The sequence below is a fragment of the Dacryopinax primogenitus genome, assembly GCF_000292625.1.
Source record: "Dacryopinax primogenitus strain DJM-731 SS1 chromosome Unknown DACRYscaffold_22, whole genome shotgun sequence".
Lineage (NCBI taxonomy): Eukaryota > Fungi > Basidiomycota > Dacrymycetes > Dacrymycetales > Dacrymycetaceae > Dacryopinax > Dacryopinax primogenitus.
The window spans coordinates 212,576-227,328 of NW_024467219.1; the positions used below are offsets into that span (position 1 = coordinate 212,576).

Below are 14,753 nucleotides of genomic sequence, written 5' to 3' on the forward strand. Positions count from 1 at the left end.
GTTTCTTGCAAAATCTTTCCTTCGAGACAACAAACCCAAGATGCTTTGGGTTCCAGCATCGTGCTACCGGGATAGTCTAGGCATTCAGGTCGGCTGGCGGTCGGGCCGCCCAAGAGAGCGGAAACGACATTCAACAGAGGTGTTGGAATGTCTTTGCTGGTTGACATAAATCTCATTGTGAACTCCAAGAGGGCCAGCTCGCCCGTGCCTGTTAATCTGCCACCCTGGATGTTGCTGCGCCGAGACTGCAGAGCCATCGTCGATAATAGTCCTTGAAGCTTTGCCAGGCGAAGATATTCAAATGCCATACATGCACCGAAGAGCGACGCTGGCTTGCTGGGGTCATTCAATGCCATACAGAATGGATTGAAACCGACGATCAAGTCCGAGTGGTCCCATTCAAAATTGGGCGAAGAGGCACGCGTGTTGAAGACAGTTAGGAGCAAAGACCCAAAACAAATCATTGCGCCACGACTGTTGTCCTCGAATGCGGGCTCCAACATGGTCCAAGGCTCAGAGAGCCATGAACGAGGCAACCCTGGGGGCAACATGTTCGGATCAAAGGTCGTAAATATCGCAAGTCGCACCAGTAGATCTTCGGCTTCAGTTGGACAAGTCATCGTGCAATGCAGTTGCTCTGATCCAGGCTGGAGGAGGCGAGAAATTGCTCTTCGAGCGGTTTGCATGAAGACTTTGCGATATTGTTCGAATGTTGGATGCCAACTCCAACCGAACGCAGCACAAAGAACTGTCTCCTTCTCGTCTTCATCCGTGCAGGTGCGTTCAAGCCAACCTATAGCACCTGTATCGACAAATGCTTGATTCTGGTTGATCCAGATCTCTGCTCGGCGATTCAACCAAGGAAATTCGTCACCGATTCTCTGCAATATATCTTGGATATCCATGACCCAGTAAAAGATATGTCGGCGCAGATTCCACCCTTGACGAAGTGAGTTTAGAGTTCGAGTAGGACGGAGGTGTCGAAACCGAAATCCAGTCGCAAGCTCGAATGCGGATGTAAGCTGAGATTTGTATGGACAGCTCGTGAAAATGATAGGTGCCAACGAGACGAGCACGTAAAGTATTCCAGCAGATAACCAGATCGTGGCCATTATGGCCGTCAATACGGTGTTAACTCCCCATGGATATACGATGAATCCAACGAGGAAGATAAAGACGGCAATGTGGAGCAGAATAGGAAGGAAGTTCACCATTGTATGCACGTGCCATACAATGATTCCTGTATATCGGAACTGTCGTTGTCGCGCTTGTTCCATCTCGACGGAGGAAAGATCAGCGCTGTATGCGCCGAACCATTGCTTAGCGAGCATGGCGACAACTGATGTGAACAGGCTTATGGTTAGACTGATGAGCCATAACCCATTGATGCATACCGACATCGTTGTCGGTACAAACGAATTGGGTATTTGGTAGGGCTCCGGTGGGACAACTCCGGGATTGTTAAGCGCTCCAATCTGAGCGGAGAGGACGACCAGAGCATCGACCGTGTGCTGAGAGTTGTGGGGGAACAACGCGCCCAAGGACGCGACCAGGAAAGCCGTCAGCACAGCGGAGAAAAGGGCGGACTGCAAGCTCGTCAGCTGGGAAACTCGTGGATCCACAGGCTCAGAGCGCACAAAAACAAGCAGCACATCCATGTTCGCGTCCCATTTCTCGATTCTTGTGCCATGTACATCTGCAGCTCTACGATTGTATAACGACCAGACAGGCGAATTGTCGCCCTTGCCTATCCACGAAGGAAGATCGTTCGCAAAATTTCGATCCACTGCCGGCCGGCCCCATGGTTGAGTGTCTTGCAAGGGAGTGTTGGTATCAGTCCTCTTCTCATCGCCAGTGTTGGAGGTCTCAATATGCGGTGAAGCACGCGCCTGTTCAGGCTGAATTTGAAGATCGGTGTTAGCAAGTTATACGACTGGTGCGACTCAGTTGTAAGCCACATACAGAGTTGTTTCCCATGTCGAGCAGGAGGCTGACAAGCAACAAAACAAAATAGGCGCCCTGCCTGCAGCTCAGGGTGTACAGGGTACTTGCAGCGTCACAAATAGACGTTGACAACGGACACCCTGTTAGCACAGCGTACATAAGAGTTTAAGAGGGTCGCTGATCTCCTCAATCGCCCAATAAACCCACTGATGAACGTTGACATTCCGTTGATGAGATAGCTGGCAGTACCGGTGATGAACGCAGTGCGAGTCGCCGGATTATAGGAACTTCATTTCCCCCCGATTGAATCGAAAGGTATGCGGCCGCACAGGAACCAGTAACATTCCCAATTGTGTGCAAGTCACATACGATAAGCTATGCATGTAGATCACAAAACTTTGTTAGCAATGATTCGTTCAAGCTAGTAGTTAAGAGAAAGACAACGTTGCGCTTGTTATCGGTCTGTGCTATAGTTCAACAACGAGCGGAAGCGAAAGTTCCTCCGCTCGATCAGTGATCGTTCAACCCGCCCGCGTCGACTCAAGCTGGCTGGTCGCTGCCCTGTGGTCGCTTGACGCTGACCAAATCCTCTTGCTCGTCGTCCTCCACCAGAACTTCAATCCACCTCCCACAATACACGTTACGTGTAACGTCGCATTGCTTTTCTCTATATTCATCAGATATCGTATCTACGACTACCACAATGGCGTCGCGGATGGCAATATCCTCCCTCCTTGATGGCCCATCTGGCAGCCCCAGCCCGGCGGGCAAGGCAGAAGCGCTGCCATCTTTAGCAGAGGTTACTGCTGGACTTTCTTCGCCCAAACACCGATATGGATCCGTTGAGGACAACGGTCGGCATGAAGACGCTACGTACTACGCCCACGTCACCTACTACCCGCCTCCGATGTCGAGTCCGCACACTCAATATGCTGGCTACCCACCCCCAGCGTCGAGCTATGCATACCCGCCAGCCCACCTTCCAACGTATGGACATACACCCCCGAGTGCCTATCAGGCATATGAGCGCCCTTACTCTCGTCACTCTATCCAATCAACCTCCTCACACTCACGATCACCTGAGCTGCCCACATCTCTCGGTGTCACCGGCATGAAGAGGAAACGCTCGGATGAAGGTGTCGTGGACCCAACAGACCGGGAGAGGGATGTCAGAAGCCGATATGGATACTCCGATATGCGAGAGACATACGAACCAGTTCCTCCTCCACCCCATCTATCGCCCAGCCACTCGCTGCCACCATCGCTGCCACCGTTACCGGACGTGTATATCCACTATTCACGCGAGCCCCCTGTGGAACCCCACTACTACGCCCAACCACCTCATACGCATCCTCCACGTCGACATACGCCCCCTCAGGCAACGCATACACCGAGCTCCGGTGAGCATTTCCCGCGTCAACAATATTATCAACACGCTCCCGCACCATCGTCGTATGCATACCCACCATCTTATATGCGTTATTCGACGAGCCCTGCACGGGAGCACGAGCGAGTTTCCCCGCATGCAGAGTCCCATCATCCATCCTATGCGCCTCCACCCGCTCCATATCAGCCATATCATTCCCCAACATCGTCATACGCGTTCCTACCGGCGCGCCATTCGCAGTCTCCGTATGGATCTCGACCAGTATCTGGTAATCGAGAGCCGATCATCGCCACTCCCTACGCTGTGCCACGTACGGAGACGAGCTCAGTGGTTGAGATGGCATTGCGGGAGGAGGAAAGGCGTAAGCAGTCGGGTGAAAGGTGGGTGGCAAAAATGCCTGAGAGTGCAACGAGCGACGTAAAGACTTCGCCTGTCATCTTGAAGGTCGAGGAGGCGACCAGAGAGGAGCCCGTTCATGAGACGATGACGAACAATGGGGTCCACGGATTGCCGCCGCCGGATGCTTCAGAATCAACAAAGCCAAGAGACGAAGTGCCTTTGCTTCAGGAACCTACCACCATACCGCGAAATGACGAATCCCATCAGATGGAACAGCCTGTCAAAGCTCAGATAGCTGCTGCAAAAGTCCTGGAAGTTGAACAAGGTCCTGCACCTGAAGAAAATTTTGCACCTCCGGCAGATGCGACGACAGCACAGTCTGAGCCGCAGAAGCCGAATCCGAAGCTTGTGGTAGAGGTCGAGGTCAAAGCAGAACCTCCTGCCGACATGGATATAGACATCGTTTCGGAGTCACCAGCAGCGACTGTTTCTGTCCCGCATCAAACCCCAGTCGAAACCAGACTCCCCATCGTCGATCGCTCACCTTCACTCGCCTCAACCGTGCCTCTTGCAACGGACGCCGTCGAGCCCTCACCCGCTCCGACAATCCCGAGACGTTCTACATTGCCAGATGCGGAACCATCCCCAGCGCCGATTGTCCTTCGTGTCGAACCGTCGCCAGCACCAATCGTCCTCCGGAATGAGACCAAAGAAGAACCGACAAGTCCGGTCCTGAACGTTGACGTACCTTCCCCTCCCGTGTCAAGCATCATCAGGCAACCACCCGACGCGCTGCCGACTTCTGGCAATGACATTAAGGTGCCCGAATCAACACAATTGACGAGCCTTGTGGATGCGGCGCTTCATCCATCCGTGAAGTCAGAGACACCGGCGGTGGCAGGCAAGGACGATGTTGAGGTTGATGTTGTTGACGGGCCAGAGCCAACGCCAGACGTTCCAAGGGGTACAAGCATTCTCTCTGAAGCCGTAGGGGTTGCCGCAGAGAAAGCGGCCGTTTCGAAGGGCAAGCCAAACAAGTCGAAAGCCAAGAGTCATCATAAGGCATCGAATTCCACATCCAAGACAGAATCGAAGTCCAAGTCTAAGGCGAAGGATTCAAGTAAGACACCGGTCGCCAAGGACAAGGATGTAACAAAGCCGCGAGCGGCGGATGCCTCGCCTGTACCGGCGGCCAAAACAAAGGCAAAGAAGTCTAGCGGGAAGCAAACGGCCCGTGTGGCCTCACTCGAACCGCCACAAGAGACTCCAGAGCCCGCGAAGGCCGACGACGAGGAAGACAAAGAGAAGGACGATCGGCTGTATTGCGTGTGTGAGACGTTGTATGACGAGGAGAGGTTTATGATCGGGTGCGACAAGTGAGTCTTCATAATCCGTGATACGAACGCCGTGTACTTACAGGATGAAAAGGTGCGATAACTGGTATCATCCTGCTTGCGTGGGGCTGGAAGAAGAGCAAGCAGATCTCATTGATAAGTTCTTCTGCCCGAGATGCATTGCTGGTGCGTACAATAGCCACTCCGAGTTCGTCGGTATTCACTATTATCCAGCCGATGCTACACTGAACACGACGCACAAACGTCCATGCGCCCGATATCCCTCTTGCACGAATCCCTCCCGCCTTCCAGCTTCCAAGTACTGCTCAGACGAATGCGGCCAGGCGCGAGTGGAAGAGATCTACAACATGCAGCCCAAGTCTGTTCAAGCTCTTATCAAGAAAGTCGTGGAAGGTGCTAAGCGACCCGAGGGCCGCGTGGATCCTGTCACTGGCCGCGTCAGTGGCCAGGGCAAGGGGGAAGACGCGCAATTGGCCATGCTCGAAGAGCCGTTGCAACAGGTGCTGGACGAGCGTGCCGAGAGCGAGCGCCGGTTAGAGACGTGGGAACGGCGCGAGCGCATCGTTGACGCTATCGTGAGTCGGTGGAAACACGAGCAGAAGGACGAGGGCATTTGCGGGTACGACGAACGCCTGGGTTGTGGATGGGACGAGATCGACGCTGTGGACCCCAGCGAGGTGGCCGAGGTGTGCCAGGAGGGACTCAAATGTGATCGTCATCGGGGTTGGGACAAGGCCCATGTCGAAGTGGTAGCGCGGGCGAAAGCGCTGGAGGTCCGTCACCTTCCGTTCGTGTAGGCATATGCTGACTCCGATGCCAGGAGGAGAACCTGCAGGATCTCACCCTTCGCGAGCGGAATATAAGAAGGGATATGGAACGTGTCGAAGTACGACGCAAGGTCGTCCAACGTACATGGCACCGAGCACCTGATGCGCTTTCCGGTCCTCCCTTGCCCGACGCTCACCTGGCGCCAGAAGTGATCGACGTGAAGATCGAAGTCTGACCTGGTTTGTTTCTTGTTCTTGTTCTGATTCGTTATCGCTTGCTTGGTTATTCGAATTTCTCCTTGGACTGTGCGTTGTATTCATTCCTGCATGATGTGTATCTGTACATGTAGTGGTACGCAATCCTGATCACGACTGTCTCCCGCCTGTCCTCTCTCTGAGCCTCACAGGATAGCAATAGCATTCGGCGTCGATGCAACTCCGCCAGGGACGTTCAGCGGCGCACTAGTGAAGAAGAACGTCCACTTGTTCTGTTTCTCGCTGCACATCTTCGCGTCAGAACATACCCTCCGATATGGGGTAAACGTACCAAGCCTTGGCCAGTTTCTCGAGATAGAACATCTCTCCTATGGGAATGCCCGCCAGGGGGAGAAGCCAATGATGCAGTCCGTCACCGGTGATCCCAGGGCACTCTACACCAGCCATCAACCGTCAGTTCCCCCCTTGCAGCCAGACACGGGCTCACGTTCAAAAGCGACATTGTCCCCCACCACAGCGGCCAAATGAGAGTCCCATATCCACTTCTTCGCCTCCTCATCCGCCCTAACGCCTATCCACTTTCCCCCATTCTCCCTAAACGCCCAACTCCGTTCCTCCACACTGGCAGCTTCGTACCACAGGTGCATGCCAAACCTGACGAAGAGGATGTCACCCGGCTTGACGACGGTACCTTGGAAGGACGCGACTTGGAGCAGCTCGGAGATGGGGACGTTCGTTTCTGTGCACGCTTTCGGCAGGGTTTGGTCTGTGAGGAGACGCCAGCGGGCCCAGTCGAGTAGCACTCCGCGGCCGGCGATGCCCCCTGCCTCGACCCAGTCTACCGTGTATCAGCGTCTGAAGGCTTGAAGTAGTACTCCGTGCATGGGAGGGACTAACGATGCGTCCCATTCCTCATCACCTCCTTCCCTTGCTTCACGTCCTCCAGCTTCAACCCGCCATACAACACCCCTTCCTTCGTCGCACAGTGCTTAAACCCATCCCACTGGCTCGAGCTCTGCGTATTGATATGAATCTCATCATCACACCCCCACCAGCCCGGTCCATCCGTGCAGATGACCTTGTGCGCCAGGGGGACCCGAGTAGGGGACGGGTGGAGCGGGTCAGACAGGGACCAATCAAGTTGATACCGTTCGCCGGTGGTGACTTCCCCCAAGGCGGAACGGACGACACAGGGAGTGAGCATGTTCAGTGCTCCGAGCTGGTCTTGGGAGCCCCAGATGGACCAGGCGGTGCCGTGTGGGAAACCGGGGACGGGGGGGAGGTCGGCCCAGCAGGGAACGGACTGCGGTTCGATCATCTTGCGTGCGTGGGGGGTATGAAGGGTGTGGAGGATGGAGGTGACATCTTACTTTCTGAAGAGAGGTTTATGTACTGTTCATCGATATCCTTGGCAGGAATGTTCTGCTAGGAGGATATTACGGGCCGGTTACTCATTCCCAGTGTGGAGCAGCATAGTCAAGAGACTTGTAGATGTGGGGGTGGAATGGTGGACGTCGACAATGAGAGAAGGGATGAATGATGATGCGAGCTATTCATTTCTCGTGGGACTCTTCCCTTCCCTTCCCCGCACTAGTCATCATTGATCTGCTGAAATAACATAATCAGATATCAATGTAATGCTGGCGACTGTTCTGACAATCGGTGTACATATTTATTTCTGCTTTTGTTGAATAATTAAATAAAGTCATTCAACAGCTCAAGAAGCGCTCAAAGAAGGGTTACGACAGACCTCAAGTAAGCCAAACAGGCGCCCAACGGTGGTTCTGTGCACGCTGTCACCAGCTATTCTCGACGATGGCGCAATGAATGTTATCGCTCATTGGCACAGCGCAGTCCATAAATACAACTCTGTTGCTGCACTCGGCCCCACCGTCTATACTACTACTACCACCACCATAGACGATGTCCGCCCCAAACCCGACGACAGCCGATCCAGGTACAGTCATATTCTACGACCTGAAATGCGCGACGCCTAACACCTGCTGGTCACCTCACTGCTGGAAAGCCCGGCTGGCTCTACAATACAAGCATGTCCCGTTCCGTACTGTCTGGGGTGTGTCCTTCCCCCCCCCCCTCCCCTTCCTCTCTACACTGTCTAACACGAGCCCCGCAGTCTCGTACCCGGATATCAAGCCCCTCCTAGGTCACACCCAGCCCGAAGCGAAGACCGTAACCCTGCCAGTGATCCAGCACGGCCAAACCTGGGTGTTCGACTCCTGGGAGATCGTGCGGTACCTAGAAGCCCACTTCCCCACTCCTTCCCTCCTCCCAAACCCGCAGTCAGCACACTTCTTCAAACTGTACAACGACACCGTCCTCGTCGAATCCGTATGGAACCTCTTTGCCCCTCGCGTGGCGAACATACTCGATGAGAGGGGGAAGGTGTTTTTCGTCAGGACGAGAGAGGAAGACCTGGGTATGAAGCTGGAGGATGTGGGGAGGGGGGAGACGGTTGACCAGATTAGAAGGCCGTTGGGGGTTGTGGCGAGGAATTTGGCGCAGTTTGGACCGTATTTGGCGGGAGAAGAGGGTGAGTGTTTTCCGACCTTGCTTTTCTCTGTTATTGCACACTGTCCTACTGCTGTCCCTTCGTATCATCTCTTGTCGCTTTCCCTTCCTGCTCTCCTTGGCTGCTCTCCCGGGTTACCCCATTCTAACTTCTTTTCCTCCTACCCTCCCTCCTTGCTATTCCCCCTCCTCCTGCCCTTCGCTTCCTCTCCCACAACACACTAACCCCCTCCCAGTAACATACCCCGACCTCGTCCTGCTCTCCACCCTCCTCTGGTTCCAGCGCGCAAACCCCGTCGATACAGAGACGATCCTCGACATGTTCCCCTCGTCTAACGTGAGCCGGGCGCCGATCGTGAGGGAGTGGTTTGACAGGGTTAAGGGCTTGGGGGTCGTCCAGGAAGAACCGGCGGAGTAACCGCGGGGATGGGAAGGCAGGGAGGGGGAGGGTGTCGAGCATGCAGGAAAGGGTGATTGGAAGCAATGGTACGATGGGATCGGGCAAAGCGCGGGACAATGTAGGACACTTTGAGCTAGGGGAACGTCGAGATAGTACAAGAAATAGGATTAGGATTAACGTTCGCTGCTGCGTACTTCGGTCTCGCTCCTTACTGACTCACTACATCGCTACGCCGTGTTCCCCCTCACTACACTCTAGCACCTCAACAACTCAACTGTTCAGCGACACCTGCTCTCCTGCTCGATCTTCGCCATAGGTCGCAGACGGGTACAAGACACTCCTCTATCGCTCTCCCAAAGAAAGCCGGAGAGTCACGGCCGTTCACCATATGGACTGAGTACAGATGCCGATGCCGACGGTATCGATATTGGCTAGGACGTAAGGCAGCAAAAGAGACGAATCGATGGCGGGACAAGGCGACCAAAGAAAGATACATATGTGCACGAAGGGTATTAAACGGAGGATGCTTGAGACGGGATCTGGAATTTTGTTCGCATGCGTATTGTGGATGGACTCGGACTCGGACAGACTGGGATTGGGACGCGAAGTTGTAAAGAGAAAGGCGGATTATTGGTGCGTGCTATGTCGGGTAGTGGATGATCGAAGGGTGGGGGGAAGATGTACGTCTATCGTCGATCGCAGGTCTTATGGTACTTTTAGGCGTTTCCGCCGTGGTGAGTGGGTGCATGAGCTGGCGTAGGAGCCGGTTGAACGTGAACAGCCAGCAGCTCAAGCAACAGGGGCAAAGCTCCTCCTATAACCGATGAGCGGTCATACGCCCCAAACGGAGGGCAACTCACCGATTAAGGACCAGTCCCCGGGCAGCCCTCATCTCCCTCTGCACTCCCTCGGCCTCCCGTTCCCACTTGGCGAGTGCGTCCTCCCATGCCTGATTCTGGCCGTGTGTGCGGAGAGGGCCATAAGTGCGGGAAGAGACGTATCCTGTCAGTTCTGACAGCGTCTGGAGCGCTTTTTGCGAGGAATGGCTCGTTTTCAGGTGGTCGAGAGCGGGAGTGAGGGGGGAGAGGGACGCAGAAGGCTGGGAGTGGGCAGCGAGTTGCGCTGCGTGCAGGGCTTGTAGCTGGGAGGAGAGGCGTGCTGCCAGCACTAAGGCGTGCGCTTTGAGCCCTGCACGACGTGCGAGCGTCTCGTCCAACCTAGGTAAGACCCATTTCTGCACATAGTGAGTAACCTCGTGCTATGCTATAGAGACAGAGAGTGGACATACGTGGTAGATGAACCCCGCTACGCCGCCTGCTGCGCTGACCCACGACAGGACGCGGAAGAGGGAGCGGAGCATGCCGGTGATGTCGGAGTGGGAGGCGAGTACGAGGGGGAGGACGGGGGTGTAGTCCCTCTGTGGCAGCGCCGGTGTGGATGCTGCGGCTGAGATGGGCTCGGGGGTGGTGGGGAAGGAATGATGTACTGGGGAAGGAGGGGGAGGGGGAGGACAGGGAGGAGGAGAGCGAGGACGGGAAGGGGGAGGAGGAGGGGGAGGCATCGTGCTCAGCGTCTTGGTGGTGGTGGTGGTTGAGAAGGAAGGAGGGGAGAAGGGGTGAGCAGCGGTACTTGAGCACACAGGGATTGAGGCAGTCGAGTCAAGTATATGCGCATATATCTTCTCCTCGTGGATCGACGCAGCTGAAAAAACCAGTACTTTCACTCTATTTTTTCTCAGCGTTCTTCGGAGAGTTCCAGCAAAGGACCCTTCGTCCACTCGGCATTATGCAGATCACAGGCAGATCTGCTCACGATTCGACGACGACGCACATGCCACCCAACTGAACAGGAAAATATCCCCTTATACGAGTTCACGAATATGTGCACGTAGTACGGTATACATGCTATCGCGACCATCGGGCACGTAATTCTACGAACCTCGTAACGATCCGATCTGCCAGTACAGCTTCGACACACGCACACACCTGGGCCAGACCAGAATCAGTTGTGATCAGCCCATCATCCCCATCTGTTCACTTTCCCTTCCTCTCCGACTTCGTCAGCAGGACCTGAAAAAAAGGGAAAAGAAAAACATGAAACGCGGCAACCGTCTGCCGGTGGGGAGCAGTCGTCAAGCCCACCCAGCCCACTCTGCGCTACTCACTTTTTTCGACGTACTTTCCTGTGAAAATCTAGATAAAATGTCCGCCCTGAAGCTGAATTTGAGCATGGATACGGGAATGGATACGGATACGAAGCGTGTGTGAGTGGGTGGGTGTGGGCCGTGATTTGATATCACCGGAGCGTTGCGTCATCTTGCGAAGCGTTGCACAAGCCAGAATGAAGCAGACTCCGCGCAGGATGTCTCTTCCAGAAGCACACTTTACTTGCTCGGTACCGCGTAGGTTTTCCAATTTGTGGGAAAAGACGAGTACCAAATCAGGTTCATCTCTCGGTCAACATCATAACATCGATATCAACCAGCTTACAATTGATTGTGTATGTTAATCCAAGAACAGAGGGCATGTATATCCATCCACATTTTCATGTCCACATTTCCTATACATCAAGCAGAATGGCATCCAGCAGCCTTGACCTCCAGCCGCTCAACAGCACCATTAATCAACAGGACAAGTCTCGCCGCTTCGGACTTTGCCAGCTCCGAGTCATGCTCAATCGTGAACGCTTCCGTAAGCCCCGGGAAGGTCGTCGCGCCATACCCTAGACAACGTCAGGCCGAGTGCCACGGGCAAAGGTTATAAGCAGGAAAAGCTCACCAAGCCATAAGCCCGGAGCAACGAGCACATTCTTATACCACTCCCTGTGCCTCAGCCCCTCCGGGCTTATGAATGCCCGCTCAAAGCTGCTCAGCTGCTTGTTAACCCTCCTGACCCTCTTCACAGCCTTCAGCAGCGCTTTTGGCACTCGCACTTGAGCCGGCTCGGGGTGCATTCCCAGGAGGCGTTTGAGGAAGTTGCCCAGTTTGGCGAGGCAGGCGTGAGGCCGGTGTTTCAGCTTTTTAAGCTCCTTGAGTAGCTCGGACTCGGCGGTCACTTTCTCGTTGTCCAGCGCGACGGAGGCCGTTTGGAGAGAGGAGATCGATTCGCGCAGAGCGGAGAAGTCGAACTCGAACGACTGGGCTACAGCGATAGCCTCTACCCTAGGGGATCGTGAGCTTTCCGCTTCGGAGGTGTGAGAGGGCCTACTTTTGAAGATACCAAGAGATCTCAGCCGCGTACTGCGTCGTATTGATCGGCAGAATGATCGTGTCCGACATCCTCAGTGCCGTCAAGCCGAGATACTTTGCCACAGCCGCCTATGTATATCGCACTCAGTTCCCTCTAGAAAGTGGGAAACGGAAAGCCGGAAAGACGCACATGCCGATGATATCCCGGGTCACCGAACCTCTCCATCCACCCTACAGAATCGTACACCGAATGATAATGATACACCGGGTCGGAAACTGTGGCTCCAAACCCTCCGTCCGTGCTCGCGACCCCAATATGCTGGAGGAAGACGGTGTAGTCTGACCCGCTCCCCAGCGCAGACACGGCGGTGTACTCTGCACTGCTGGGCATGGAGGTGCGGAGGGAATGCTCCTCGTCCACCCAGGAAAGCCGTTCGTCCCTGAACATCCCCGCTTCTTCGGGGGAGAGGACGAACCCCGGGCGGGCAGTGTATATCCCAGAATCCTTCGTCGCGTCCCACAGGCTGCGCCCGGGGTCTGTAGGATGAGGTACGCGCTCGGCGCTCGACCGTGCGAGATGGGCGAGAGAGGGTGAGGCACCGATGTGGAAGCGCGAGCCGGAGGCGGCAACGTCGACGTTTAGGTAGGCCACGACGTGTTCCTCTATCCAGGAGGCGAAGTCTTCGCCCCATTCGGTGGAGCCGATGAGTCCGTACTAGACAACGGTATGAGCAATCGACTCCTTTGTTGGGTTAGACTGAACACACCTCCTCAGCATCCCAGCTAGCGAACAGGATGGTCCTGAGCGGCTTCCACCCTTTCTTCAACAACACCGAGAACCCCTCAACGATCTCGTGCACCGTCGCGCCCCCCGAAGTAGGGTCGGCGGCGCCCATCACCCATGCTACGTCCCGTTAACGAGTGGCGGAGCAGAAGAAGGTGAGGAAGACGCACCGTCTCTGTGGTTGCCGATGACGACGACTTCGTCGGCGATGTGTCCCGGGATAGCGGCCATCGCGTTCCAGATAGGCATAACATGGTCGTTGACTAGATGCTTCTGGATCAGCATCATCCCTTCCGGGAACGAGCGCGACCCACCCTTATTCACGACCTTCACGACCGCGCCCTTCTTCGCGAGCAGCTTGAGCTTTTCCGCGTTAGCCATCGACAGCGGCAAGCTCGGGATACCGGGGATGTTCCCCCCGTCCAGCCTCGTACTGTTCGGATACGCCGGCTGGCCAGGAGTAGTAGGATCACCAGGGTACACGCTGAGGTACTGTACGCTTCCTCTCTGGATCGCTGTCGGCGCGCGTGCAGGACCAGCAGGGTACTCCTCATACGGAGGGGAGAGGACACCGTTATCGTCCACCGGGTCAGAGTAGATCAGGCAAGCAGAGCAGCCCGCTTCCTCAGCAGCCTTGACCTTCAGTCCCCGGAAGAGCTTTCCATACTGGACGAGGGCGATACAGTCCTCCGTGTCGACTCCCTTGGCCTGGAGGGCAGAGAGCGCGCTAGCAAGTTCTCTCGGCGTGCCGTACCCCGCGTACACAAGTGGGCCGGAGGCGCTCCCGTTCTTGCTTAGCCCATGCCAGGGCCCGACGGACTCTGCGTATTCTCCTCCCGCGTCGCCGGGAAGGGGGATCTCCTCCAACGGTGCGGACCAGAGGAGCGCGTCCCCCTCCCATACTTCGACACTCTGCCCGCCTTTGACAGGCTCGTTCATCACCGGATAGTACTTATCGATCCATGCCGAAGGCTTCTGCCCAAACCTGCTCACGCTCAGCGTCGCGCTCTGCGAAGCGGGGGAACCGGCGTCATAGATGGGCGGATCGGAGGGTACGGGAATCCCGAACTTGGACTGGAAGTGCGAGAGCACGTGAAGGGTCGTTATCAGGTCGCCTTCGGAGGCGGCACGGTGCGGCGTGCTGGCGAGGAGCACGGACCGAGCGTGTGCAGAGTCGTTTGTCGGGATCGTACTGCGAGGGATGTTATTCAGTTCTCAAGATGCAAGGGGAGACGTACATAAACAGATCCTGAGCTTCCTTCCAGCCGATAGTCTTCTCCTGCATCCCCCCCATCCAGAACCCAGCAACCTCATCATTCATCCCCAACAGCCTGGCCATAGTGCGCCTAGCCTCTTCCTGATCAGCGCCAAAGTCGAGCACCTTCCCTTTCTGGTGGGAGGGGGCGAACGACAGCCCGTGCCGGTAGAGGAGGGCGACGAGTCCCGTGAGGTATAAGCCTACGAGCACACGCTTGAGAACCCGACGCCGTGGGGGCGCTCGTCGATCAGCGGGGTCGGCCTGGGGGAGTAGCGAGCGTTTCTCGCTAAAGAACGGCATGTTTTGCCAGCCTCGCGGGGGAGATGATGGTCAGGGAACAAGGAACAAGGAACAAGTTATGCTTTAACCATTTGCTCATTTGCTCTCGTGCACAGTCGTCAGTTGGCTAGGTAACCCCCACGCCCCCAAGTTCAGCCAGCAAGATAAGCCAGATGCCAGCACGAGTACTAGTGATTGGCCTATAGAAAACAGCACATGGATCGGGAGCAGACAGGAATCGATGTTTGACAAGGGGGAATACACCGGGCACTCGCAGCGGCAGGGTCTTACTTGACATGACCTGGCCA

At 55.5% G+C, this 14,753-nt stretch overlaps 5 protein-coding genes across 5 annotated transcripts; 2 read left to right on the plus strand and 3 right to left on the minus strand.

Moving 5' to 3' along the window:
- Positions 1-1,019: 1,019 nt before the first annotated feature.
- On the minus strand, positions 1,020-2,171 carry DACRYDRAFT_71837 (uncharacterized protein; the record flags this gene model as incomplete). The annotated part of the gene is made up of 3 exons (XM_040775955.1): positions 1,963-2,171; positions 1,638-1,898; positions 1,020-1,586 (listed from the first exon to the last, which is right to left on the minus strand). Coding segments are annotated over exons 1-3 (969 nt in total), but the record flags the coding sequence as incomplete, so codon positions are not given.
- Positions 2,172-2,635: 464 nt separating this feature from the next.
- On the plus strand, positions 2,636-6,028 carry DACRYDRAFT_119232 (uncharacterized protein; the record flags this gene model as incomplete). The annotated part of the gene is made up of 4 exons (XM_040770749.1): positions 2,636-5,046; positions 5,099-5,190; positions 5,239-5,798; positions 5,846-6,028. The coding sequence occupies exons 1-4, from the start codon at positions 2,648-2,650 to the stop codon at positions 6,026-6,028; spliced, it is 3,234 nt and encodes a 1,077-aa protein (XP_040624448.1). The 5' UTR covers positions 2,636-2,647.
- Positions 6,029-6,107: 79 nt separating this feature from the next.
- On the minus strand, positions 6,108-7,326 carry DACRYDRAFT_97006 (uncharacterized protein; the record flags this gene model as incomplete). The annotated part of the gene is made up of 4 exons (XM_040777417.1): positions 6,108-6,290; positions 6,340-6,442; positions 6,496-6,846; positions 6,906-7,326. The coding sequence occupies 4 exons, from the start codon at positions 7,324-7,326 to the stop codon at positions 6,194-6,196; spliced, it is 972 nt and encodes a 323-aa protein (XP_040624449.1). The 3' UTR covers positions 6,108-6,193.
- A 589-nt stretch (positions 7,327-7,915) lies between these two features.
- Positions 7,916-10,396, plus strand: DACRYDRAFT_119234 (uncharacterized protein). Its single transcript, XM_040770750.1, has 5 exons — positions 7,916-8,082; positions 8,143-8,559; positions 8,774-9,751; positions 9,798-10,171; positions 10,226-10,396. The coding sequence occupies exons 1-3, from the start codon at positions 7,932-7,934 to the stop codon at positions 8,953-8,955; spliced, it is 750 nt and encodes a 249-aa protein (XP_040624450.1). The 5' UTR covers positions 7,916-7,931; the 3' UTR covers positions 8,956-9,751; positions 9,798-10,171; positions 10,226-10,396.
- Positions 10,397-11,503: 1,107 nt separating this feature from the next.
- On the minus strand, positions 11,504-14,096 carry DACRYDRAFT_84517 (Zn-dependent exopeptidase; the record flags this gene model as incomplete). Its single annotated transcript, XM_040776685.1, has 6 exons — positions 13,079-14,096; positions 12,892-13,028; positions 12,315-12,839; positions 12,144-12,253; positions 11,715-12,097; positions 11,504-11,658 (listed from the first exon to the last, which is right to left on the minus strand). The coding sequence occupies exons 1-6, from the start codon at positions 13,845-13,847 to the stop codon at positions 11,504-11,506; spliced, it is 2,079 nt and encodes a 692-aa protein (XP_040624451.1). The 5' UTR covers positions 13,848-14,096.
- Positions 14,097-14,753: the final 657 nt, after the last annotated feature.

What these genes read in the sequence shown, in the direction of transcription:
- DACRYDRAFT_119234 (XM_040770750.1), top strand. Translation starts at nt 7,932, where the DNA reads ATGTCCGCCCCAAACCCGACGACAGCCGATCCAGGTACAGTCATATTC. An exon ending in CCCGTTCCGTACTGTCTGGG is followed by an intron (nt 8,083 to 8,142) that starts GTGTGTCCTTCC and finishes CGAGCCCCGCAG; the next exon opens with TCTCGTACCCGGATATCAAG. An exon ending in GTATTTGGCGGGAGAAGAGG is followed by an intron (nt 8,560 to 8,773) that starts GTGAGTGTTTTC and finishes ACCCCCTCCCAG; the next exon opens with TAACATACCCCGACCTCGTC.